The sequence below is a fragment of the Corvus moneduloides genome, chromosome 16 (assembly GCF_009650955.1).
Source record: "Corvus moneduloides isolate bCorMon1 chromosome 16, bCorMon1.pri, whole genome shotgun sequence".
In the NCBI taxonomy this organism is placed as follows: domain Eukaryota; kingdom Metazoa; phylum Chordata; class Aves; order Passeriformes; family Corvidae; genus Corvus; species Corvus moneduloides.
Window position 1 is genome coordinate 8,071,761 of NC_045491.1, and position 25,995 is coordinate 8,097,755.

The 25,995-nt window shown below is 63.0% G+C and overlaps 1 protein-coding gene across 1 annotated transcript; it reads left to right on the plus strand.

Annotated features, from left to right (window-relative positions):
- The first annotated feature begins 1,480 nt into the window (after positions 1 to 1,480).
- MYO15A (myosin XVA) lies at positions 1,481 to 25,826 on the plus strand. The gene is given in 66 exon segments (XM_032126404.1): positions 1,481 to 1,730; positions 1,770 to 4,567; positions 4,569 to 5,301; positions 6,082 to 6,164; positions 6,386 to 6,449; positions 6,555 to 6,664; positions 6,785 to 6,859; positions 7,051 to 7,141; positions 7,280 to 7,285; positions 7,619 to 7,722; positions 8,220 to 8,283; positions 8,368 to 8,481; positions 8,666 to 8,827; positions 8,909 to 9,022; positions 9,111 to 9,169; positions 9,350 to 9,473; positions 9,555 to 9,650; positions 9,743 to 9,874; positions 10,126 to 10,251; positions 10,423 to 10,500; positions 10,894 to 11,048; positions 11,176 to 11,221; positions 11,352 to 11,476; positions 11,711 to 11,828; positions 11,917 to 12,092; positions 12,161 to 12,245; positions 12,528 to 12,581; positions 12,751 to 12,832; positions 12,916 to 13,046; positions 13,949 to 14,044; positions 14,135 to 14,370; positions 14,860 to 15,038; positions 15,151 to 15,223; positions 15,379 to 15,570; positions 15,723 to 15,817; positions 15,905 to 15,993; positions 16,072 to 16,198; positions 16,333 to 16,394; positions 17,901 to 17,964; positions 18,049 to 18,187; positions 18,394 to 18,484; positions 18,568 to 18,664; positions 18,870 to 18,991; positions 19,080 to 19,139; positions 19,332 to 19,407; positions 19,775 to 19,890; positions 19,974 to 20,092; positions 20,172 to 20,313; positions 20,530 to 20,641; positions 20,796 to 20,870; positions 21,262 to 21,467; positions 21,535 to 21,668; positions 21,747 to 21,801; positions 21,906 to 21,978; positions 22,199 to 22,272; positions 22,357 to 22,439; positions 22,637 to 22,767; positions 22,908 to 23,002; positions 23,428 to 23,505; positions 23,758 to 23,854; positions 23,971 to 24,131; positions 24,232 to 24,365; positions 24,466 to 24,599; positions 24,991 to 25,124; positions 25,333 to 25,473; positions 25,563 to 25,826. Coding segments are annotated over 66 exon segments (10,455 nt in total). The 5' UTR covers positions 1,481 to 1,574; the 3' UTR covers positions 25,665 to 25,826.
- The last annotated feature ends 169 nt before the right edge of the window (positions 25,827 to 25,995 follow it).

Sequence of the window (25,995 nt, forward strand, 5' to 3'; positions counted from 1 at the left end):
GGGAGGAGGGGTGGGACGGTGGTGTGGGGCAGGTGCCTCTGCCCCTGGCAGGGCAGGCTCTGTCAGCCCCGTATGGCCCATGGCAGACCTGTGGCCATGGCAGACCTGTGCATGGACTGTGCCAGTGCCAGGAAGGGCTCCCACAGGGTGATGCTCCTGTGTGGCTTGGGCTCTGCTGATGTTCCCTCCCACTGATCCTGTGTTTCTGTCACTCCATAGACCCTCTCCTGATGCCTGCTAGGTGCCTCTCATCCCACTCTGTCCCTCTGCTCTCCCTACACTCCAGAGCTGCCTCCATCTGTGCAGACCAGGATATTTCTATCCCAGAAATTAATGCAGGGAGCAGGCAAAGCCATGGGATCGTAGTGGATGCCCCTCCACTGTAGATATGGCAGGGAGAGACCAAGCTGGGGAGAGCACAGTGCCAGGAGGTGCCAGCCATGGGCTCTCCTGATCCTGGGGGAGACCAGTGCGTTCAGTCCAGCAGCTGCTGCTGGTTCTTCGGTTCTGCCAGCTGTTGCACAGCTGGATGCTTCTGTCTCCCCAAACATATCCCCTGTAAGGGGGTGCAGCAGGTGCTGCCCCTGCCCACACTAGCCCCATTGCTGCCTGCAGGTGATCCATGTGGGACAGCGAGTTCCCACCGCTGCTGCTTAAACTTTGATGAGCTGCAGCCGCAGGAATCCAGGCCTGGCATTAACATTTGATGTAGTCACCCCGCGCCTGGGCACGTGTGTGCGCAAGCACGCTGCTGGCACTGCCGCGGGTCACACGCGTGGCACATGCAGCCCCCCTTGCACGTGTGGCACTCTGCACGTACCTGCCACCCGGCATGGCATGAGGAGTGTCCCCGTGGGCTCTGGCTCTTCAGTGCTTCCCAGCGGGGCTGTGGAATTTGGTCTGGTATTGGGTCCCTCCCTTGCGTTTCTCCTCTTGGGTGTGTTCCCACTGCTGCCTTGGGCTCTGCAGAACTGTCACCTCCCTTTTGGTGCCGCCGTTTGGCTTAATGGATCCCTGGGCTTCATCCGTCTCCGTGCTGACTGGAGGAAGAGGCTGATTCCTCAGAGGGGCAAAGGAAGCCCTGAGGCGTGGAGAGGTGGCACGATCCCGTTTTGGGGTAACGGTGCTGTCCCCTGCAGCGTCCCCCTGAGGGGATGCTCCCAGCAGCAGGGGCCCTTCCCTGCTCCTTCGGAAAAGTCTCGGGGCTGGCGTGGTGCATTCCTTACATTATTCATGCTGCCGCGAGCCTGGTGGTTGGGTTACAGCCGGAGCCCAGCCACCGGCACCGCGCTGCCGATCCGCGGGGTGCGCGGGAGGCAGGAGCAGCTCCGCCGGGCTGCCCCGGGGCCGTGTCCCGCCGCCCCAGCGCCATGCCAAGCGGGCGGCCACCGGCGCCCGAGGGAGCCACGCACGGGCATGTGCCTCGCCAAACCCGGGCACAGGTAAATACACAGCCGGGGCAGGCGGCGGGGTCGGGAGCCGGCCGGTGTGCCGGGAGCAGGCTCCTGCCGGCGCAGGGTGTCATCTCCCAGGGCCCCGCTGGGGCCGGAGCATGAGCGCCCGCCACTGCCAGGATGGTCGGCAAGAAGGGGGAGCCCAAAGGGAAAGCGGGCAAAGGGAAGGGGAAGGATGGCAAGAAGGGCAAGAAGGAGGATCCCAACGAGTCAGAGGATGCCTCGGATGCAGAGCTGCTGAAGGCAGAGGAGAGCGAGACGGAGGTGGTGGAGGAGGTAAAGGAGGAAAAGGAGGAGGAAAAGGAGAAGGAAAAGGAGGAAAAGGAGAAGGAAAAGGAGGAAAAGGAGAAGGATGAGGAGGAGGTGGCTGCAGAGGAACCCAAGAAGGGGAAGGGGAAGGAGAAGAAGGGGTTGCCCAAGGCAGGAGTGGCGAAGAAACTGGGCCTTGGGAAGAAGGTACAGCAGGAGACGGAGGAAGAGGAGGGTGAGACCAATGATGCAACAGTCAAGAAGAACACGAAGGGCACCTCCAAGTTGGTGATGGGGCTGGCAACCGACAAGAAGAAGAAAGGGGCCAAGGGTGCAGGGGCCAAGGGTGCAGAGGCCAAGGGCCAGCCCAAAGAATCTGTGGAAGCCGGCCCAGCCGAAGAGGAGGCGGCCGTGCCACCGAAGGCCCGGGCGAAGCGGAGCCTCCGCAGCACCTCGAAGCTCTTCCTGGGCTTCAAGAACCTAGGGTTGCGTCGGCCCAAGAAGGGACAGTTCAAGAACACATCCCGCTTCTTCTGGGGGCTGCATAAGCACAGCACCAAGAAGAGGAAGAAGAAGAAGAACAAGGCGGTGCTCAAGTCTACCTCCAACCTGATGATGCGCTTCAAGCGCGTGGGCAAGAAGAGGAAGGAAGAGGAGGCCAAGAAGGAGACACCATCGAAGCCATCCTTCCTGCTGCTGCGGCGGGGCGGGCAGGCCCCCGAGGACGGTGCGTCGCTCTTCCGCCGGCGCCCGGAAAGGAAATTCAAGCCACGGGCGCAGGTGCTGAGCAAGGCGGCCGCCGCCACAGGCTGGCTGGCCAGGAAGGTGCTCTCCCGGCGCGGGCGGCTGGTGGGGGGCGGCCGGGCGACTGACACGGCCTGGCTGTCCCGTATCGGTGCCAAGAAGCTGCCGTTCCCAGCGGAAGACGAGATCCTCAGGCACCGGGCCAACATGAAGCGGATCCCTGGCAGCGTCGGGCTGTCGGCCCCCAGCACTTCACGGCAAGGCAGCATGGTGAGGCGGCCGTCCCGGCGGCGCTCCCAGCGTGCGGCCGCCGAGCCGACGGTGCCGCGCTATGGCTGGGCCGAGGAGGAGAACGGAGCCTACAGCCGCCGGCGAGGTTATGGCAAGGAGGATGGAGCCTACGGCTCCCACCGTGGCTATGCCAGGAAGGAAGATGGAGCCTATGGGCCTTGGCGCAGTCACGCCAAGGAGGAAGATGGAGCGTACGGCCCCCACCATGGCTATGCCAAGGAGGATGGAGCCTATGGCCCATGGCATGGCTACAGCGAGGAGGAGGATGGAGCCTATGGCCCCCGGCACAACTACTCCGAGGAGGAGGAAGGCTACATGCAGAGCCCAGCTTACCCAGCAGGGTACGGCTTTGAGGATGTGGTGCCGACCCCCTACTCTGACTACCCTGGCTATGAGACGGAGGAAGAGTATGACTGCTATGGGGGATTTTGGGAGGACGGTGACCAGGCAGGGCAACCCTATGGCTACTCAGAGCTGGAGGATGAGGGACCGTTTGGTGGTGGGTCTCCCCTCAGCCTCTACGACCCGTACAGCAGCGACCCAGAGTATGGTGAGGAGGTGGCAGGGCCCTTCGGCTACAGCAGGGACCCCTACGAGGACTTTGGGGAGCCCTTTGATGGGGGGTACCCTAGGGGTGAGTACCCTGAGCATCGCATCCAGTACAGCGAGGGCGGGTGGGCACCGCACGCCCAATCCTCCTGCAACCCCTACGCCCTGGGCCTGGAGGAGATTGCTGAGGGCGAGGAGCCCGAGGAGTGGGAAGAAGAGGAGGAAGAGGAGAAGGAGTATCCCTTCTCCATCCTGAGCGCCTCCTCGCTCCGGGGCATGCGGGAGACACTCTCCTCCAAGCTCTCCCTCAACAGGAAATTCAGGCTCTTCCCCCGGCCCCAGGTCAAGCTTTTCGGCAGGGACCGCCTGGACGTCCCCCTCCCGCCGTCCCCCCACCTGCCCCCCGCCCGTGACGAGGACGACTACGACGAGTGCGAGCCGCCGCCGCCTCCGGCAGCCCCCGGCCCCGCGGCATCCCCGGGACGCCGGGTTTCGGCAGCGCGGGCGTGCGGGAGCCCTCTGGGGCAGTTCCTCCAGCGATCCCTCTCGATTCCCCCCAGCCGCCCGTCGCGGGGTGCGGGAGGACTTCGGGGGTCCCGCCCCCCCCAGCCCTCCTACAGGCACTCCAGCCGCAGGCTGGCGGGGATGGAGAGCACCGGTTTGGGGGGCCGGGACCCCGCGCCACGAGCATCTCCAGCCAGGGACCCTTCCCCAGCGGCGGGGCCCTGGGGGCAGCCCCCTCCCCGGGAGCCGGGGGCTGCGCGCCGGCCGTCGCTCCGTAACCCCTTCGCCAACCCCGGGCGCTCCCCGTCGCCGCCGCCCGTCCGGCCGCGCCCCGGCAGCACGCGGGGCGAGGGGCCACGGCGATCCCCCTCCCTCGGTGCCAGCCTCCGGCGCTTTGGCCCCGAGCTCCCCGCTCCGGCCGCCCCCCGCTCACCGGGGCCGGGGGGGAGGCGCCCGGGGGGGCCCGCGGCGGGGAGACCGCTGTCATCGCGGCGGAGCAGTCCCCCCGGGCTGCCGCTCCCCCAGGCCTGGCCCCGGCTTCCCGAGCCCCCCACCAAGGCGGTGAAGCCGCTGCAGAGGACCCCCTTCCTGGCACCATCGTCCCGCCCCGGCAGCCGCCGCCTCGGCCCCCCCGGCCCCTCCTGGGATGAGGAGCTGCCCCACTGGCACGGTGCCCCGTGGGGTCCCGCCGGGGTGCCCCCTCCGCCCAGCCCCGCTCCCAGCACCCCCAAAAGCTTCATCCAGCGCATCGGGCAGCCCCTTGCCGGGATGGCCCCCCCCCTCCCCACCATCGAGGCCATCTGCTGAAGTGGGGGGCCGCAGCCCCTCCAAGGGGCGCTCCGTGGCGCAGTCTCTGGCTTCGCTGCTCGTAAGGAGCATGAACCCCACCAAAGCCCCCTCATCCTCACCACCCACCCGCCATCCCTCCACTCGCTCTCCTTCCTTGCCGCGGCGCCCATCCCGGCGAGACGGCAGCACCCGCAGGTCTCCGAGCCCACCCTCTGGGCGCCGGGGCTGGGCCGACGCCGGGCGCCCCATCCTCCCCTCCAGCCCACGTGGCAATCGGAGCCCCTCACCGCCCCGTCGTGCCGCTTTCCCACCACCCCACGGGCGAGCCCCCGGCTCTCCGGTCGTCCCCCGCCACGGCACTCGTCCCCCGGGGCCGGCGGAGCCCATCGAGGGTGACGGGGCGGCCGGGGAGGAGGGCGCGGGGCGCTACGCGGTGGTGACGCCGCAGGTGCAGAGGTTGGGCTCCTTCCGGCGCGCATCCCGCATGTACAAGCAGCACTGGTCCACGCAGCACGTCGTGCGGGTGCGGGAGATGCCCGACGCCTGGACAGCCGAGCAGGGCCTCCCCCAGCAGCCCACCCAGCGCGGCCGGCGGTGGGCGAGCCAGTGGGGAGCCGACCTCGCCCGATACCTCTGCCAGCGCCCGCCGGCGGGGGGCTGGCGGGACAGGCACCCCTGGGCGGACGGGTACCTGCGCACCAAGCAGCCCTGGCGCAGCAAGGTAACGCGGGCGGGGAGCCCCCTCGGGGGGATGGAGCCGGGGGTGAGCTGGCAGCCGGCGGGACCCCGGGCGGGGTGGCGAGTTGAGGCGGCCGATGGCTCTCCCGGGCTCGAAGGCACCGGTGCCGAGGGGGTTGCAGTGCCCAGAGTGGGGAGTAAATGGCTGTGGGTGGTTTGGGTGCTGGCGGGGGTCCTCCCATAGGGAGCAGATTGGAAGAGGGGACCATCGCCTGCTGTGTATCCCCCCACGAGCGGCCCCGCTGGGGACACTTGATTCTGGCGTATGGAAATGCGGAGACCCGATCCCGCGGGGACAGGTGCAGGTGGCACGGTGACCCGGCGGGGTGTCCGCTTTCCTGCCCACCGCCTGGCCGGGCGCCAGCGCAGCCTCCCGTGTGACACCCGTCCTGCGTCACCTCTGCGCTTGGCCGGGGGGAGAAGCCTCAGCCCCCTTCCATCGCCTCCACTGGAGGTGATGCCCACAGAGAGTGGGAGCGGGATCCTCAGGACCAGGTTTTTTGCGGACCAGCCCCAAGGCGGCCTTGGTGGCCCCATGTTCCTGTGTTCCAGCACTGCTGCTCTCACCTGACACACAGTGCTCCTGCTGGGGGACTGGTTTTGGGGCTGTGGGGTGTTTTCTTGGGGTTCCCGCCATTGCTGACTGCGTGTCCCCTGGTTTGGGGTCACAGATGGCGTTTTGGGGTGGTGGTGGCGGTGACTGGGTGGGACACCTGAGGGTGTTGGCACATCCCTGCCATGATGGGGTGGTTGCTCCTTGCAGATGCAGTCGCTGTGCAGCCTGCCCATCGTGCGGTACCAGGAGCCACAGGAGGAGGATGGGTTGGAGGACATGACCCAGCTGGAGTGAGTGTCCCTGTCCCCTGTACCATGACTAAGTGCTGTGTGGGACAATGGGGCTGCAGCCTCCAGCTGCACACCCCTGACCCTGCTATCCCACCCCATCTCATCCCAACATGGGCTCTGCTTCAGCCTCCTGGGTCTGGGAATGCAGGGGACACTCTGGGGAGAGCAGACACTCCCTTGTTCCCCTGTCACCCCCTAACTCAGCCTCTGCTCCATGCCAGGGACCTCCAGGAGGCTGCGGTGCTGAGCAACCTCCGGACGCGGTTCGAGCGCCAGCTCATCTACGTAAGCATAGAGGGGCACGGCATTCCCCAAAGGCTGCAGGTGTGGGGTCTTTGGGGAGTCATCACCCTCCAAGGGCTCATGGCCCCACACCTCTCTCTCTGGCAGACCTACATCGGCAGCATCCTGGTGTCGATGAACCCGTACCGCATCTGCAACATCTACGGGACGGAGCAGGTGCTGCAGTACGAGGGCAGAGCCCTGGGCGAGAACCCGCCGTGAGTACCAGGCTGTCCCCAAATGCCCTGCGGGGATGGGGTCACTCCCACCCTTCACTTTGGGCATCCTTGTGCCGGGGCAGCATGGCACCGCACCCCTCCTGCTTCTCCCCACCCCAGGCACCTCTTTGCCATCGCGAACGTGGCCTACTCCAAAGTGATGGATGCCAAACACAACCAGTGTATCATCATCAGGTGGGACATGGTTGTCCCCATGCACAGCCCCCTGGGGTGGGCCCTGATCAACACCTCTCTAATCACTGTGTTACTGCCACCAGCCTGGCTTGGCCCTGGGGTGGGGTGCTGGGGGATTTGGGGAGATTTGGGGTGGGCAGCCCCTGCTCAGCTGGTGACAACCCTGGCTGTGCCCCTGCTCTGCATTCCAGTGGGGAGAGCGGCTCAGGGAAGACCGAAGCCACCAAGCTGATCCTGCGCTACCTGGCAGCCGTCAGCCAGAAACGCAGCACTGCCCCACAGGTAGGGTGCTGCCCTGGAGACATCCCTGAGTCCCCATGTCCCCAAGCTCTTCTCCCACCTCCCAGCACTCTCTTCCATCCCTCCTCATGGTTCTGCTGCTCTCTCCTTGTCCCCATGCTTCCACCTGGACCATGGCAGATAGAGGTACCGAGGGGACACATGGGCTGGGAAGGTTCAGGGGGACAGAGAATTGTGGTGGCATCTTGGCCATGGCACCCCAGGTGCAGGGGGGAAGGCAAGAGGGACAGCAGGAAATCAGTGCCTGCACATGGATGGAATCTTTGTGCTCTCCCACATCCTCATTTAACCTGGCTGTGGTGCACACCTCAAGTTTGGGCACCCACGGGTGTCTGCATGCAGCATGGGGTGGCAGGGAGGGTGGCAGGGTGACAAAGGGGGTGCCCTAGCCTTGGAGATGTTGTGGGCTGTGTGGGGTGCCCAGGCTGACCCCCCCAGCTCTCCTCATCACCATGACAGATCCTGGAGGCGACCCCCCTGCTGGAATCCTTCGGCAATGCCAAAACCGTGAGGAATGACAATTCCAGCAGGTTTGGGAAATTTGTGGAAATCTTTCTGGAGGAGTAAGTAATGCTGAGTAACATCCGTGTGGGTGCTCCCACCCTATGTCCCCTGCTGCCCGAGGGTGTCCAGCCCAACCTAACCCCTTGTCCCTCAGCTCTGAGAGGACACACGGGGATGTTTTTGGGACAAACCTGGCATTGGAAAGGTGATGGCACCTGAGGACAGGTGGCTGTCCCTGGCATAGGGGCAGGGACACTGTGACCTGGGCTGCCACCCTGACCATTCCCAGTCCCCATCCCTGTCCTCGTATCCCATCCCATCCTCTCTTGGCCCCACTGATCCCAACAGGGGGGTACCTGATATCACCTGGGGTGCAGTGCTCGAGCCAGGTGCAGACACCTATCCCTGCCCACCCATCCCTGGTGGGGGACACTTGGGGACCAGCACCGACCCCCAATGTTTTGGGGGGCACTGGGGAATGGCTGGGTGCCTTGGGGGGCCACAGCCCCTGCCCAGGCCGAGGTTGCCAGCCGGCTGCCCACTCTCACCCTTGCAGCGGCTTGATCTGTGGTGCCATAACCTCGCAGTACCTGCTGGAGAAGTCCCGCGTGGTCTTCCAGGTGTGTGGTGAGGGGATCCTGGGCTCTGCCCCCCACTCTGCCCCCTCTGCTGCCCCCTCCCCAGCTCTGTCCTCTGCTCCCCAGGCCAAGAGCGAGCGCAACTACCACATCTTCTACGAGATGCTGGCAGGGCTGCCGTCCCAGCAGCGGCAGCGGTACTGCCTGCAGGGCGCCGAGACCTACTACTACTTGAACCAGGTAGTGTGTCCCCTCCCCAGCCCCCCCACAGCCTCATTTTTGGGGCGCTACCCAACCTCAGGGTGCTGGTGGGTCCCTCAGTCATCAGGGTGAGGATGAGGAGGATGCTCAGGGTGGGGGTGACCCCCCGCACTGGGTGCTGACCCCGCCCGGACCCACTGATGGACTGAGGGGGTTGTGCCAGGGTGGGAATTGCGAGATTCCCGGCAAGGACGACGCTGAGGATTTCCGTCGGCTGCTCAACACCATGGAGGTGCTGAACTTCAGTGTGGACGAGCAGAACAGCATCTTCCGCATCCTCTCCTCTGTCCTCCACCTGGGCAACGTCTACTTTGAGAAATACGAGGTAGCCCATCCTCCTCAGGCATGATTTGGGATGTGGCAAATGGGGGATCATCACATCCCATGGCATCCCTGTGTCCTGCAGACTGACTGCCAGGAGGTCGCCACGGTGGTGAGTGCCACAGAGATCCGGACGGTGGCTGAGCTGCTGCAGGTGTCCCCTGAGGGCCTGCAGAAAGCCATCACCTTCAAGGTGACGGTGAGTGCAGGGGGCACAGGCTGGGAGGGGGTCCCTGGCCCCTGGGGACCATGGCTGATGTTGCTCCATCACACCATTTCCCAACCAGGAAACACTGCGGGAGAAGATTTTTACCCCTCTGACTGTTGAAAGCGCCGTGGATGCCAGGTAGAAGGAAGGGGGGCTGCACAGCAGGAGGGTATGGGGGGCTCTGATCCCCAGGGATGGTGTGCGGATTAGACTCTGTGGTGATTAAAGCTGATGCTGTGGTGGGTGCTGGCTGTGGCAGTGGGGTACACTGGTGCCATTCCGGAGCTCCAGCACTCTGCCCATGTCTCCCCTTCCCAGGGATGCCATTGCCAAGACCCTCTACTCCCTGCTCTTCAGCTGGCTCACGGACCGCATCAACAAGCTCGTGTACCCGCGGCAGGAGGCCCTCTCCATCGCCATCCTGGACATCTATGGCTTCGAGGTGAGCAGGATTCCTCCCACCTCCATCCTGGCTCAGTCCCAGCTCCATCCTCCCAGGCTCCATGAATCTTCCTTCTTGCAGGACCTCACCTTCAACAGCTTTGAGCAGCTGTGCATCAACTACGCCAACGAGTACCTGCAGTTCTTCTTCAACAGGATTGTGTTCCAGGAAGAGCAGGTGGGGCTGGTGGGCAGTGCTGGGCTCTGCCCCTGTGCTGGGCACTGCTGTGGGGCTGGGGGCTCCAGGCTGACCCAGTGCCCACCCTGCAGGAGGAGTACCTCCGGGAGCAGATTGAGTGGAAGGAGATCCCCTTCAGCGACAACCAGCCCTGCATTGACCTCATCTCCCAAAAGCCCTACGGCATCCTCCGGATCCTGGATGACCAGAGCTGCTTCCCCCAGGTGAGGGGGTGTCTGGTGGTAAGGTGCAGCCGGCACTGGGAGGTCACTGTGGCTGGGGAATCACCATGGCTCTGGGCTGTCCTGGACAACCTGGGAACCCCCTGGGTTCCTCCAGGCTGGATAAGCCCAAAGAATCATAGAAACATCATGGAATCAGAGTGGTTTGGGCTGGAAAGGACCTTGAAGATCACCTAGTTCCAACCTGCTGCTGAATTGCCCGAGCCGTATCTCACTCCTGTGTCCCTTCCCAGGCCACTGACCACACGTTCCTCCAGAAGTGTCACTACCACCACGGGACAAACCCACTCTACACAAAGCCGAAGATGCCGCTGCCTGAGTTCACCATCAAGCACTACGCAGGGAAGGTGACCTACCAGGTGTGTGACATTGGGACGCTCAGCTGGGCTGTTAAGGCGGCTTAAAGAGGAGGTTGATCCTGCACCAAGGAGAGAAATGCATCCCAGCGGGTCTGGCTGGGGTCCTGCAGGTCCTTGTCTCACCCTGACACCCTGTCAAGCTCCTCACCAAGAGGTTTTGCTATTTGCCAGGTTCACAAGTTTTTGGATAAAAACTATGACCAGGTCCGTCAGGACGTGCTGGACCTGTTCCTCAGCAGCAGGACCAAGGTAGGGTCCTGCCTGGCAGTGGCTCTGCAGTGACACTGGGTGCCAATAGCCCCCTTTCATACATCCCTTTCCATGTCCCCAAGAGTGTGTCCCCATAGCTGGTGAAGCCCCGGGGGACCAGGAGCAGAGGATGCCTCCGGCTCCACGCATGGGATCCTCTGGGCTTTGACCCCTCAAGCATCTGGCACAAACAGGCACACGGGCTGCTCTTGTGCTTTCTGTCTTTATCCATATCCTCATCCCTATCCCTATCCAGGCAATCCAGACACAATTAGGGGATGTGACTTGCTCAGGGCTGGGCAAAAAAGCAGTGGCCAGGTTGGAAAGAGGATCCGAGAGGGCTGCACCATCCTGGCCACCTTCCTCCTCTCTAACGCTTCCCGTCTCCCCAAGGTGGTGGCCAACCTCTTCTTCGGCCATGCCCAGGTGATGGCCCGGCAGAGGAGCCTCATCAGGAGGAGCAGCACCAGGACACGGCGGTACAAGGCTCCCACTGTGGCTGCACGGTTCCAGCAGTCGCTCCTGGAGCTGGTGGAGAAGATGGAGAGGTCAGGGTGGGCAGCCAGGCTGTGCACTGGGCTGTTGGGAGCAGGGTGACAGCTGGACCTGAGCCCGAGGTGGCCAGGCTGGCTTTGTCCCCTGTCCTGTGTGGCTGACAGGGTCTCTCTGCCACAGGTGCAACCCCTTCTTTGTGCGCTGCCTCAAACCCAACAACAAGAAGGTGAGAGCCGGGGCTCTCCTGCCCGTGCCGGTGCCTGTGCTGCCCTGGTGGCACTGGGAGAGTGGTGGGCACACAGTGGGTGGGGGTTTGCCCATGCAGTTGCTGATGCTTCTCCCCACGCCCTCCCCAGGAGCCAGGGCTCTTCGAGGCCGACGTGGTCAGAACCCAGCTGCGGTACTCGGGGATCCTGGAGACCATCCGCATCCGCAAGGAGGGCTTCCCTATCCGCATCCCCTTCCTCGTCTTCATCGACAGGTGCCTGTGGGCTGCAGGTTGGGCACTGCCATCCCAGCGAGGGGAGACTACAGAGCTTGTGGGTGTTTTGGGGGGCAGCATTTGGGCTGGGATTGCCCCACAGCGGGAGCTGGGAACCCCTTGTGTTAGTACAGAGCTCTGGGAGAAGCTGCATCTGCAGGTGCAGTGCTTGTCACCATGGAGAAGGTCTGTGCTGGTGTCCCTGTGCGGTAACAGTGTCATGGGCTCACCCAGGTATCGCTGCCTCGTTGATATGTGGTCCAATGTCATTCCCAACGGAGCCAACTGTGTGGAGATGCTGAGGAGCCTCTGCCCCGTTAACCCCAGCATGTACTATGTCGGCGTCACCAAGGTACTGTCCCGGGAGGGGACTTGGTTCCAGTGAGCCCCTGGGGGTGGTGGCCAAGGTGGGGAGCTCACAGCCTCACCCCTGCTCCCAGCTCTTCCTGAAGGAGCAGCTGTACCAGGCGCTGGAGAGCAAGCGAGCCCGTGCCCATCACCTGGCCGCGCTCACGCTCCAGCGCTACGCTCGCACCTTCTTCATTAAGCGGCGCTTCCGCTCCCTCCGCCGCAAGATCGTCCTCCTGCAGACCCGGGCGCGGGGATACCTGGCCAGGTGGGGGTCCTGGGGGGTGGCAGGTGGGCACTGGTGGGTGGCAGAGGGTGACGGGTGCCCTCCCGCAGGCAGCGGTACCGGCGCATGCGGCGCACGCTCATCAAGTTCAGGTCGCTGGTGCACATCTACGTGAACCGCCGGAGGTACCTCAAGGTGAGCTGGGGGCTGGCACATCCCGGGGGCTCCAGGGGACCTGCTGCCACCCTGCTGCATGTTCAGTGGTGGGTCTGGGGAGGGCACAGTGGCATATCCAGACTGTGAGTCTCCCCACATGCCACCCTACCACCTCCTCTGTGTCCTATTGGGAATGGGCAGTGCCTCTTTGGGATGAAAACTTCGGTGACATTGGCGGGGGTCAATGGGATCCCAGGGTGCTGTGATGCCTCAGGATGTCCCTCCCTCCGGTGGGGCTCAGCATGGCTGCTCTGCTTGCAGAGGAAGGAGGATGCTCGCCGGCGGGCTGAGGAGGAGAAGGAGAGGATGAAGCAGGTAAAGCCGTGTGGCACCGGTGGGAGTGTGATCCACGTGCAGCCCGTGTCGCTGTGCCCTCATCCCCGCCACGTGCTCGCCCATCCCCGTGCCCCTGGCCGTGGCACCCGTGGGTGCTGGGGCGGGGACCAGCACTGCAAGCGGGCACATCCCTGTGCCGCGCTGGCAGGAGCTGACGCGGAGGGAGGTGGTGGATGTCACCCACCTGGAGATCCCGGCCGAGCTGATGGGGCTGCTGGAGGCCGCTGCAGGTGAGCGGGTCCTGCACCGCCATCGCTCCCAGCCCCTTGTTCCCTACCCCACGGCCGTGCCGTAGCTTCCCACTGTGCCGCAGCCGCCCGGGAGGTGAATGCCGGCTGCGTGGTGCTGGTGCCGCCGCCAGCGCTGCAGCCCGACCCCCAGCTCACCCTCCCGCTCGACATCAACGACTACCCCATGGCCAAGTACGTGCGGGGCCACTTCCAGGTAAGGCGGGCGCCGCGGCCCGGCAGCGGGGAGTTTATTTTTCCCATGGGCAGACAGCTTTTGGGGCATCCCGGGCACCCCGGTCATGGTGGAGCAGTGAGGTTCAGGGTCCCCGCACTGTCCCACCAGGCTCTGCCCTGGCTCACACGCTGGGGACACCACGGGTAGCAAGAGAGGCTGGATCCGGGGTGGCTGTGGTGCTGTGGGGAGCTGGCTGCCACCTCCCTCCCTCCCCGTGGGTTCCTGTCGTCTCCAGAGGCCGGGGGGACCCTGCTGAGGTTATCGGAGAGAGACCCGCTGAGCCCTCCTGGACGCCCGACGCGGGGCGGATCCGGAACGCTGGGGCGGGAGACCAGGTCGCTTTGCTCCCGGGACCCCGGCCCCACCCACAGTCACTTTGCCCCATTCCTCTTCCTCATCCCTATTTTTGTCCTGTGTTTCCCAGTCCTCGGCATCCTGAATGACAGCACCGGGGCTGGATAAGGCTCTCAGCCCTGCCAAGGTGTTGGCATAGAACCACAGAACCACAGAATGCTTTGGGTTGGGAGGGGCCTTAAAGATCACCCATTTCCACCCCCTGCCATGGACAGGGACACCTTCCACTATCCCAGGTTGCTCCAAGCCCTGTCCAGCCTGGCCTTGAATGTTTCCAGGGATGGGGCAGCCACAGCTTTTCTGGGCAACCTGTGCCAGGGCCTCACCACCCATCTCTGGTGCTGCCAGCACAGCCTGAGCCCCTCCCTGCCCCACTTCCAGAAGGCTGCTGACCCCATCCTGCACCCCAGTCCTTTGGCAGCCCCACAGTCTCCACCCAGCACCAACACCATGCTCAGCACCATGGGACCAGCCCCTTGTGGCCTGAGGCTGTCCCCAGGTAGCCATGGGTGCGGGTGTCACCGCAGGAACCGGCGTTTGGGATGCTGACGGCCCCACTGAAAGCCCCCCTCACCCGGCTGGATGAGGAGCTGTGCCACGAGGCTCTCAGCCTCTTCAAGCTGGTAGGTGGGATGGGACAGGATCCATCACCGCAGTCCCCTGCCCGCTCCGTGCCCAGAGCCAGAGGGAGGACCTGGCTGTCCCTGTGGCAGATCCTGCGGTTCATGGGGGACCCGGGGCTGGGCGGCCTGCAGGAGACCCTCTTCGGCAACTACATCGTGCAGAAGGGGCTGTCGGTGCCAGGGCTACGGGACGAGCTCCTGGCACAAGCCTCCAACCAGGTCTGGCGGAACACCAACGTCAACAACGAGGAGCGGGGCTGGCTGCTGCTGGCCGCCTGCCTCAGCGCTTTCCCTCCGTCCGCCGCCTTCGACAAGTACCTGCTCAAGTGAGCCAGGGATGGGCACTGGGATGGGGAACAGGAATGGCTGGGACCCACAGGAATACACTGGTACTCGTGCCTGGGAACAGTGCTGGGGCTTTTCAGGGCTCACCTGGCACCTGTGCCTGAGGATGCTGCTCAGGCCCCACCAGGTTCCTCTATGATTGCTTGGGCCAGCCTGGCACACATGGCCAGGTCCTGTTGGGGATGCTCTGAGGTCCCTTCAGGATCCCTCTGACCAAGCTGGCATACATGCCCATGTCCCTCTAGGTTCCTCAGGGCCAGCCTGGCACATGTGCCCAGGGATACTGGCCAAGTCCCACTAGAGATGCTCTGAGGCCCCTCCAAGATGCCTTGGGCCAGCTTGGCACACGTGCCCAGGATGCTGCCGAGATCCCTCCAGGGATGCTCTTAATCCCTCTGTGGTCCCCTGTCCCAGTCTGGCACGCATGACCCTGCCCATGTCCCTCCTGCAGCATCATCCCTTCTTCACAGGTTTGTGTCCGACTACGCCTTTGCTGGCTACAAGCCAGTGTGCCAGCGCAAGCTGATGCACGCCATGGCCCGCTCCCAGCTGGGCGCTGCGGCCGCCCGCACCTTCCCGCCCTCACTGCTGGAGTGGACAGCGAACCGGCAGCAGGCCAGCATGGCCCTCGACCTGCACTGCTTCAACGGTGAGGGCAGCACGGCTCTGGGGCATGGTGTTGGCCAGGGTCGGTCCCAGAGTGACCACCCTCATGGGCAGGGGGGACTGGTGGCACCCACTCACTGCCCGTCCCTCCCCAGGTGACCAGTTCTCCTGCCCCATCCACTCCTGGAGCACGGGCGAGGACCTGGCAGGGGATGTCCTGAAGCACAGGTATGTGCTGGCTTGGCACCCACCCACCCAGCAGGTCACGGTGTCACCTGGGGCTGTCTTGGGTGCCCCCAGGATCTGGGAGCCCAGGTGCCCAGCTCGTGGGCAGGGTGTCCCTGTGGAGCCTGTGTCCATCCCCAGTGTCCTGCTGTTGGCAGGGGGCTGTCGGAGGGCTGGCGTGGCTGGTCTGTAGCTATGAAGGCGGGTGCCCAGTGGGCTGAGCTGGCTGGACACGACTATGTCCTGGACCTTGTCTCTGACCTCGAGCTGCTCCGGGGCTTCCCCAGACAGAAATCCTGCTTCCTCATCGCATGGGATGGGACCGAGAGCCACAGCAGGGACAGCCGGCCGTACGTACCCGGGCAGGGATGGGTGCCCCACTGTGGGGCTGGTGGGGGGAACCCTGGCACCGGGCTGGATGGGTGCTGGTAGGGGTGGGTGGGCTCTGAGGGGAATCTGGTACCCTGTGGGTGCTTGATGAGCACTTCCTCCCTCTCTGCAGGGTGCTGGGACATGGATTGGATTTGGATGAAGTGCCTCCTCCCCCAGCTGTGAAAGCCCCCACACTGCCCTCCGTAGAGGCGTATCACCCCCATGGTAGGGCGTCATTTCCCCCGGCTCCTGTCCCCCAGCGCTGCGACGAAGCCCTGCCATGCCACTGGTTCACCCCTTGTCCCCTCACAGACGGGGAATTTGGGGAGCCGCGCAGCCAGAAGGGTCTGGACCGGTACCTGGACAGCCTGTTTGACCCCGTGCTCTCCTACGGCAATGGGGTGAGGGGATGTCCCCCTGCCCGAGGCATTTTGGGGTGCAGGTGGCTTGGCCACTGTGCCCTGACGCCTGTCCCCCAGGAGCTGGAGAAGCCATCCATCCTCTCAAAGAGGCTGAAGGGAGGAGGTGGTGTGGGAGGCGAGAACGGCGGCGCTGACGCCAATCGGAGCGAACCTCCCGGGCCTGCGGAGACGCATCAGCCGAGGGGTGAGCATCTCGAGCACTCCCACATCCCCACCCAGCTCCCTGCCTCAGTTTCCCTGTCTGACCCCTGGTGTGAGGAACATCCCCGCGCCCAGAGCCCCACAGCCCTGACTGAGCTCTCATGTTTGTCATCACAGGCACAGAGCCAGACCCGTCCCCGCAGCGCCGTGCAGATGTCAAACAGCCACCCGGACCCTCGGTCAGTGCCACGGGGCCGGGAGGGGTCGAGCCCCTTTGTCGCGGGTTCGGTTTGTAACCGGGCGGAAACACCAATTTATTGTAGTGGTTTGGTCCAAAATACTCATTACTGTTTATCTGCTGTGAGATAAGAATTAGGAGAAATGCAAAACAGGCACCAAACTTGAAAGAATATAAAGAAGTTTATTAACAGACCTAAAAGAAGAAAAAAAAAAAATACCACCTTCAGAACTCTCCTCCTCCCCCCACCTTCCTCCCTTCTCCCACTGACAATGTGAAAAGACAACCCTTAAGATGTTCAGTCTGTTTACCACTTCCATAATAACCTTGTTCAGTCCATTTAGAAAGAGAAGTCTCTTCTTGCTCATGCTATGAAAACAGTATCACAACGAGCCAGCCGCCCACTTCCAAATATTGTTCAGTCCATTTAGGAAGAGGAGTCTCTCTGCCTGCGTGTGAGTCCCTTCCCCCGACTTGCAGCTTTTCCCGCAACTGCTTTCGAGGGTCCACTCTTGAAGTTTTTTTGGGGTACAATTTTAAGGTTGAGCCGTTCAGAAACAAAAACAGAGGCCCTTCTCCTTCCCTGGGAGCACAGGGTCTTCCTCATCTTCATCTTTAGGACTATCTCTGGGAGCATCTCTAGGAACTGAGGTTTTCTCCTTTCCCATTTGGAGCAAAAGTCCTCATCTGGTTCATCTCTACGGACTGAGGTTTTCTCCTTTCCCGTTTGGAGCAAAAGTCCTCATCTGGTTCATCTCTCCCTGTCCAAACTTCTCATGAAATTACAGCTGCGTCAGCATCTGCCTATCTCAGCGCAGGTGCTTTTGCTTACGAGTTGAACACTCCACCCCCCATATCTTCATGAAATTACAACAGGATACTCTGATATATCATAGCTTCACAACAGAAATTCAGCTTTAAGCATCTCCTCTCTCTCTTCCCTCAGGTTTTCAGCTCTTCACAGCAATAAAAGGGTTACTCTCACCTCGGCCTTGCAGCTTTGCAGCTGGAATGTTGAATTTTTCTTATCGCAGTGGAGAGGGGGGAGAGCCGAGCCGCTCCGGCTGCCCACGGCGAGGCAGTGGGGGGGGGTTCCACGGCTGGAACAGGTCCATGGCTCCAGGATGGCCGTGGCCCGGCCCGGCCTGGCCCAAGCAGGGCCTGGCCGGGCCCGCTGGCCCCCGCACGGGGCCTGCAGCCGCCTGCCCCAGCAGCGGAAACGAGAGAGAGCTTGGAGGGGGAGTTTGCCTATTCTTAAATGTGGATAACAGAGGTGATCACAACTTTAAGTGGCTTAGAGAATTGTCCATATTCAAACTAGCCAGCTGATAGGTTCTATCAGTTCCCAGAGGAAACTGTAAGCACCTCTTAGCAAGGACGTCCCTTCCGGGACGATGCTTGCTAACCTATGACACCCTTCTCTGCTCCAGGGCACCTCTCTGGGGCAGCCCCTGGGGACGGGAGCAGCTGGGGGTGCCAGGTGATGATCGCATCGTGTCCCTTGCAGGGCAGAGTGGCAGAGGGGACGCCAGCCCATGTGCCCCAGCCCCGGCCCTACTCGCAGAAAGCCGGTAAGGGGTCGCGGTGCAATGGGATGGGCACAGGGGCTCGTGGCACTGAGCCAGGGCCCCTGAGCCATGTGCTTGACTCCGCAGCGGCCGTGGGCTGGCGGTGGCCGGGAGAGCCAGTGCGGCATTCCCGGCTCAACTCGGAGCACTTCCCGAGGCCCACGCACGACATCCGCAACATCATCCGACAGTGCCAGCCAGCCCCGCGCAGCTCCCAGCCCCACAGGTACACACCTGGGCCCCCAGCCAAGGCACGGGCTTCTCCTGCCCGCGGGTGCATGTGCTGGTCCTGATGCTGGGGTGTAGGGAATGAGGGGGTGCAGGGAATGCTGGGGTGCACTGAGTGATGGGGTGCAGGTGGTGTCAGCTACAGGGAATGTTGGGGTGCCGGTGATGCTGGGGTACAGGTAATGTGGGATGCTGTCTCAGCAGCAAGCTCTTTGGGAAGAAGCTGGACCCCCACGAGGAAGCCATGCAGATCCTGAAGGAGCAGCTCTCAGCTGCCCGGGTGCCATCAGCTGTGGTAGGGATGTGGCTGCCCCCGTGTCCCCCTGCCCGGGCTGGGGGTGTCACTGGCACTGACCACAGCCCCTCTGTGCCTCACAGGGGCCCAAGGAGGTGGTGGCTGCGGTGAAGCCGGTGCCAAGTGCCAGGTACCAGCTGCGAGCACCCACAGGACGTCCTGCAGCCGCACAGCCTCCAGGTATTGCTGGGCAGAGCTGTGGCACTGGGGGGGCCATGGTGGAGTGAGGCACCTCATCCTCCCAGTGGCACAGGGTGATGCCTCGTGGGGTAACTGCTGTGTCCGACTCAGCCAGAGAGCTGCTCCCTGTGCCTCAGTTTCCCTGGATGGAGGCAGCTGTTGGTGGTTCCCCCCAGGGATTGCGAAGCTTTCTGTCCTTTTGCAGTCTTTGTCTCACGAGAGCTCCCATCCGAGGCGCAGCAGGTCCAGACCCAGCTGCACCGGAGCTGCAGCGAGGACTTCTACACCTACCACAATGTGCCCTGGAAAATATTCATCCGGAAGGAGGTACAGATTATGGGGACACTTGGGGACAGGTTGGTGCCAAGGTCCTACTGGGATAAGGGGGTTTACACCAAGGTCTTTCCCCTGGCAGGTTTTCTACCCCAAGGACAGCATCAACAACCCACTGCTGCTCGACCTCATCTTCCGGCAGGTGAGGCACCGAGCTGGCCCCGCAGCCCCCAAGGGTCCCCTGGGAGAAGGGGTATTTCCCAGTGGGGTGATGGTTTACTCATCCCACTGTGGCCGTCCTGCCTTCCCTGCTGAGCTGCCGTGGAGGAGCTGGGGCTGAGGGACACATTGCTCCTCCCCACACAACCCCACTGCTCCTCACCCCCATTCCCAGATCTTCAATGATGTGCTGTCTGACACCTGCATCCGGATCAGCCAGGAGGAGCGGCTCCGCTTGAAATCCCTCTTTGGTAACCCTGTGTCCTGCTGCTCCCTGCCTGAGGGGCTCACACTGGGGGGCCCCAACCTGGGGAGTCACATCCAGCCACTCTTGTGCCCATCCTCATCCCCTGGCTATCTCCAAGCCATGACTGGCTCTGCTTAATCCTGGGTAGTTTTGTTTCCAAAAGTAACGATCCCCCTGTAATTTAGTGCTCCACAACACCACAAATGTCCACAAAGGTCTCAGACAGCTGTTTGGGGGACACACATCTGTCTCTGCAATACAGTCCTGCCAGGCATGGGGAGGACATGAGCATCCCTGCTTTTGCTGGGAACTTTGTGCACATCCTCCCCGGGGAGGGGATGCTCACAGGAGGTATTTCCCCCTCCCCACAGTGGAAAACAAGCTGGACTCCTTCAGCCCCGTGGCCACCGAGAGTGTCAAGAGGGAGATCATCGCCGCGGCCCGAGATGGCTGCGAGGTGTATTTCTCCCGCCTCTTCCCTGCCACGGTGAGGGTCCGCCTGCAGGGCAGGTCGGGGTGGCAGGCACTGTGTCCCTGTGCCCCCGGCTGAAGTGCTGTGCTGGCCCACAGGGCAGTGTGGGGACGGGTGTGCAGATCCTGGCCGTGTCCCACACTGGCATCAAGCTGCTGCGGATGGTGAAGGGCACCAATGTCCCCGGGGAGCAGCTGCGGGTGCTGCGGGCCTACAGGTAGGAGTGGCCAGGGTGGGGTGGGTGCTGTGGGTGCCACAGATGCCAGGTGTTTCAGCCTCCCCTCGCCCTGCCCCAGCTACCCCGATGTGCTCTTCGTGACCACCCCATCCAGGAACATGCTGGAGTTCAACCTGCGCAGCGAGAAGCTCATCCTCTTCTCACCAAAAGCTCCCCAGGTCAAGGTCATGGTCGACCACTTCATCACAGAGCTCAGGAAGGTGGGGGGTGCCCTGGGGCCAGGGTGGGTTTGTCCTGGGGGTCGGACTCTGCCCGTGTGCCTAGGGTTGGGGTGGGCAGAGGAGGGCACCCTGCGAATGGGACCATGGCTGGATTTGGGGGAATGGTCCTGAGGCTGTGGGTGCTTGAAGTCCCTGTGCTGGGCGGGATGTTGGTGCCCCTATGTGCACGGGCTGTGCCAGACCCCCTGTGCTCAGGACTCCCAGTACGTGGTGGCCGTGAGGAACTACAGCCCAGAGGATGGGGGCCAGCTCAGCTTCCACAAAGGGGATATCATCCACCTGCAGTCGCTGGAGCACTCTGAGAGAGGTTAGGGACCCCCAAAGCCCCCCATGCCAAAATGCCTTTAATGGGGGACACAGGGGCAGCAGACTGACAGCTTGCCCTGCCCTGGAGGTGGCTGTGCACTTGCCTTGCATCCAACACCCCATGTCCCCATGGTATCCCCATGGTGTCTCTGCAGACCACTACTATGGCTGTGTGGTCCGCAAGAAGGTGATGTACCTGGAGGAGCTGAAGACGGGCACCCAGGATTTTGGTGGGTTCCACGGTGTCCCTCTGTGCGTCCCTGGTGTGCTCTGAGCTGTGTCCCCTCCTGAGGCTGGGCGACGGGGCAGGGTCCTGCCTCTGTTACCCCTCAGCAGGATGGTTTGTGGTCTTTTTGGCACTGACCTGATGCAGGGAGATGCTCCCATGCAGGTCCCACCCTGGGTGGCACCTGGTGCTGCCCACGTCCCTCAGGTGACAGGCTTTGTGGCCTCTGCTCTGTACCTTTCCCTTGAGTGATGCCAAACTGCAGCTGCATCCAGCCAAAATCCATGGCCAGATCCTTGAAAAGGGGGCAGAGGCAGGAGGGAGCAGGCAGAGAATTTTGGGGGTGACCCCATGGCTGCCAGCCCAGGGCCATCCCCACCATCTGTCTGGCACAGGGTGGAAGTTTGGGGCCATCCATGGCAGGTCAGGGCTGTTCCCTGCCGAGTACGTCCAGCCCGTCGTGGCACCTGACTTCGTGCATTTGCCTGCGGAGAGGAAAGAGGAGCCCAGGGACAAGCAGGGCAAGGTGGCGGCTTCGGCGGCCGTGGCCGTGGCTGTGGCCTCTACTGCTGCTGCCCAGGAGCTGGACCGAAAAACTGAGGTGGGTCCTGGCCTGAGGCTGTCCCCTGGTGCTGGCTGTGCCTGGTGCCCATTGCCCTGCTCCGCAGGTGTCCCCAGCCAGTGCCACCTTTGCGGAGGATCCGGAGGGAGATGGCATCAAGCAGCTCAGGGATGTCATGGGGGCCTGTCCCATGCTGGCCTTTGCCCAGCGGCATTTCCGTGCAGCACGACATGGGACCACGTGAGTGTCCAGTGGTGGGACAGGGACATGCCATGGTGGGGACACCTGTGCCCATCTGCCCCCTTGTCCCTCTGCCAGGGACTCCCGTGGGATGAAGGCACCAAGTGTGCTGGAGATGCTGACATTCACCAAGGTATGGGGAAGTGGAGTCCTGGGGTGCCCCTGTCCTGTTGTCACCTGCAGGTCCCCTTGAGGTCCCAGCAGGGTCCCAGAGCTGGGCCTCTCCCCCTGCTCCAGATTCCCATTCAGGAGTCACTCATTGAATTTGTGGATGGTGGCCTCAACAAACTGGCTGCTGAGGCTTTCCAAGGTAGGCAGGGGCACGAGTGTCCTGTCACCTTAGCTGTCCCCAGCCCTGTCCATGGAGGAGGGTGGGGCTAGACTGGGATGGGCAGGTGGGGTGTCCTAGGGGAGTTTAGTTCTTCTGGTTCCACTGCTCCATGTGCCCAGGAGGTACCTCCCCCAGGAGAGCATGTCCCTGGGGGAGGGACATGCTGAGCTGTGTCGCCATGTGGCTTTGTTGTCCCCAGCCGTGATGAAGTTCATGGGTGACCACCCTCTGCGGGGACAGACGGAGCTGGACGCCGTCTGCACCATCCTCAAGGTAAATCCACCACCGGGACAGTGAGTCCGGAGGGTGGCCTGGGCAAGGGGTGGCAGAGGGGTGGCAGCTGTGCCTGTCCCCCAGCTGTGTGCGGAGCACGAGGTCCTGAGGGATGAGGTGTACTGCCAGATCATCAAGCAGATCACTAACAACACCAGCTCCAAGACGTGAGTCCCTACACCCATCTGCAACAGCAGAGGCTGGCACGGGGACACTTATGTCCCTGGCCAGGCTGAGCTGCTCCAGCCTGCGGGGAGACCCGGGGATCTCATCCTTGCAGAGGGCTGCACTGCTCCCCAGGGTGATGGTGCCACCTCAGGCACCCTCTCTGTGCTCGGGGGATCAGCCCTGGCTCTTCCCACAGGGACAGTTGCCAGAGGGGCTGGAGGCTGCTCTACATCCTCGCTGCCTATTACAAGTGCTCCGAGGTGCTCCGGCCCTTCTTCGTGGCCTTCCTGCAGGATGCTAGCAGGCACCCAGAGCTGCCTTTCCACGGTAGGGGCCGTGCACACCCCAGGGTGCTGCGTGTGCAGTGGGAAAGGACAGCCCAGGTGTCACAGAGCTCAGGAAGGGCTCTAACAGAGCCAGCGTGACAGCTCAGCCCCATCCTTCATCCCAGTCCCTGTTCCTGCCAGGCATCGCCAAAGCCTGCGAGCAGAACCTGAGGAAAACCCTGCAGTTCGGTGGCCGTAGCCTCTTCCCCAGCAGCATGGAGCTCAAGGCCATGGTGGTGAGGCTGTGGGCTCATGGGTGTCCATGGGGTGGGGCAGAGCTGGTGTCAGCTTGAGATCCCCCCCAGAAGTTCTGGGTACCCGCATGGGCTCAAGTTCTCCCCCCCTGAGCTTGGGATCTCCCTCAGACACCACCCTAGAACTGAGCTGATCCTTTTTGGGGATCTCCCCAAGAGAGCACAGTTCTTCTTAGGGTCTGCTCTTCGCTGCTTTGGGTGTGCCCTGAGCTTTCAGGAGTCCCCAGTGGGGATGGAGCTCCGTGGACATGGAGTGGGGGTATGATGGTTCAGCTGGGCAGGATGGGCAAGAAACAGGATGATCCCAATGGGATGGTTCCTAAGGGATAGCTGTGGGGTTTGGGATGTCCTGTGGCATCTTGCTGTGTGGAGGGCCCCCCTGCACCCCAATGTGTCCTCCTGTGCAGGCCGGACGCAGCGCCAAGCGCCAGCTCTTCCTCCTGCCCGGCGGCATCGAGAGGCACCTCAAGATCAAGACGTGCTCGGTGAGCCAGGGGGGACAGGAGGCTCAGTGCACCCCAAGACTATGGTGACACCTCAGTTGTGGGCACCCAGAGGGTGCGGATGTGGGGGGCTGCACATTTTGGCTGTCCTCACTGTGGGACTTCATCCTCTGGGAAAAGTGGATCCCTTCTCAGGGCAGCTTCATGGGATGAGCCTCAGTGCAGGACAAGTTGGTGACCCAGAGCACAACAGGGGGATGTGGCAGTGTCCCAGCCACCTGTCCCTGTGCCCAGGTGGCTCTGGATGTGATTGAGGAGCTGTGCTGCGAGATGGGGCTGCAGAATCCAGAGGCTTTGGAGGAATACATCCTTTTCGTGGTGACCGACAGAGGTGAGGGGCTGGCAGGGATGAGACAGACGGGACAGGACAAGATGGGATGGGATGGGATGGGATGGTACAGCCACGCAGATGGTGTGGTGGCCATGTACACACGTGTGGTGGCACAGGGCAGAGTGTGCGGCCGCTGACCCGCCGGGAATATATCCTGGATGTGGCTGCCGAGACGGAGCTCCGGGATACCAGCTACACCTTCTGGTGCCGCCGCGTGGTCTGGAGCCAGCCCCTCAAGTTTGACAATGAGCTCTACGTCACTGTCCACTACAACCAGGTCGGGCGACCCCATCAGCCTCCCCCAGGGCCACCTCCCTGTCTCCCTCAGAGCGTGCCCTGTCCCCAAGCCGTGTCCCTGTGCTCTTGTCACCCCCCAGGTGCTCCCTGACTACCTCAAGGGCCTGTTCACCATCCTGCCACCGGTGAGGCCAGGAGAGCAGCACTTCCCGCACGTGGCCAAGCTGGCCGCCCTCCAGCACCGAGCCAAGGACCGCCACCACCTCCCCACCGTGTACGCAGGGCACAGGGCACCTGGGGCGGGGGGAAACACATGTCCCATGGGATTTGGGACCCACTGGCCAGTGCTGGCCCTGATCCCAGGCTCCCCACAGGCGGGAGATGCAGGACTACGTCCCTCCGCAGCTCTTCCGCCTGCTGAAGCCCCAGTCCTGGCTGCAGATGGTGACCCAGCACGTGCAGCAAGCCCAGGCACTCAGTGCCCACCAGGCCAGGGCACAGTTCCTGGGTGAGGGGACAGCGATGGGGACAGGGATGGGGAGGTGATATTGAAAGGGAGAGGATGCTGAGAGATGCCATGCTAATGAGGACATAGTGCTAATGAGGATGTAATGCTGCTGGAGATGCAGTCCTGCTGGGGATGCAAGGCTGCTGGGGATGGGATGCTGCCTGGAGGGTGATGATGATGGGGATGGGATGCTGCTGGGACAGGCAGCCCTTGTCTCTGTGTGGAGCCTGGGGTGCTGCATATGGAGGGCAGGATGCATTGGCAGGACAGGACAGGATGGGCTGCTTCCAGGCCCACGCTCGGACACCCAATTCCCTTGGCTGCTCCGGGGTGCAGGACCGGGCAGGTGGGGGTGGCAGTGGGCACTGAGAGCCTGTCCTCTGCCCTGCAGGGCTGCTGAGCGCCTACCCCATGTTTGGCTCGTCCTTCTTCTACATCCAGAGCTGCAGCAACAACGCCATTGTTTCACCCTGTATCCTGGCTGTCAACCAGAATGGCCTCAACTTCCTCAGCAAGGAGACCCATGTAGGTGTGGGGCTGTGTGGGACACATGGAAACATGGAATGGTTTGGGTTGGAACAAACCTTAAAGCTCATCCGGTTCCAATCCCTGCCATGGGCAGGGACACATTCCACTAGACCAGTTTGCTCCAAGCCCCGTCCAACCTGGGGTCCCCGGTCCCCTTGGAGGGGTTCCCAGGGCACACTGGCCACCCCCCCCCGTCCCCTCCCAGGAACCCATCGCCAAGTTCTCACTGAATGAGATCCAGTCCACACGGACGCAGCGGCCGACGGCCGGATCCAGCTATCCCTATGTGGAGATCACGCTGGGAGACCTCCTGGCCCAGGGCATCACCCAACTGCAGCTGGAGCAGGTCGGGGACACTTGGGAAGGTCGGGGGAGCCCCGCTGGGGTTCCCACGGTGGTGGCACAGCGACTGACCACCGGTGTGTCCCCGTCTAGGGCCTGGAGCTGTGCCGTGTGGTGGCCGCGCACATGGAGAGGCTGCTGGGAGCCCGGGAGAAAAGGCTGACGCTGCCGCCCAGCGAGATCACCCTGCTCTGAGCCCGCCGTGGCCTTGGACCCCTGGCACCCCGGACCCCTGGCATAGGGGACAGAGGGTGCAGTGACCCTGGGGTGTCCCCAGCCTGGCCAGTGGCCGCTGTCCCTCTGTCACCAACCCACTGTTGTTCTGGGGTTTTATACACGCCCGGGAGTCTGGCATGACTCGGTGTCCGTGGTTTTGTGCTGCGCTCGCTGCTGCGGGGGGGATGCTGCTCACCGCATCCGTTTCCCCATCCATCCCCATGTGTTTCCTATTGCTGTGCCTCAGTTTCCCCAAGCTTCCCAGTGCCTCTGTTTCCCCATCGCGGTGTCTCAGTTTCCCGCACCCATC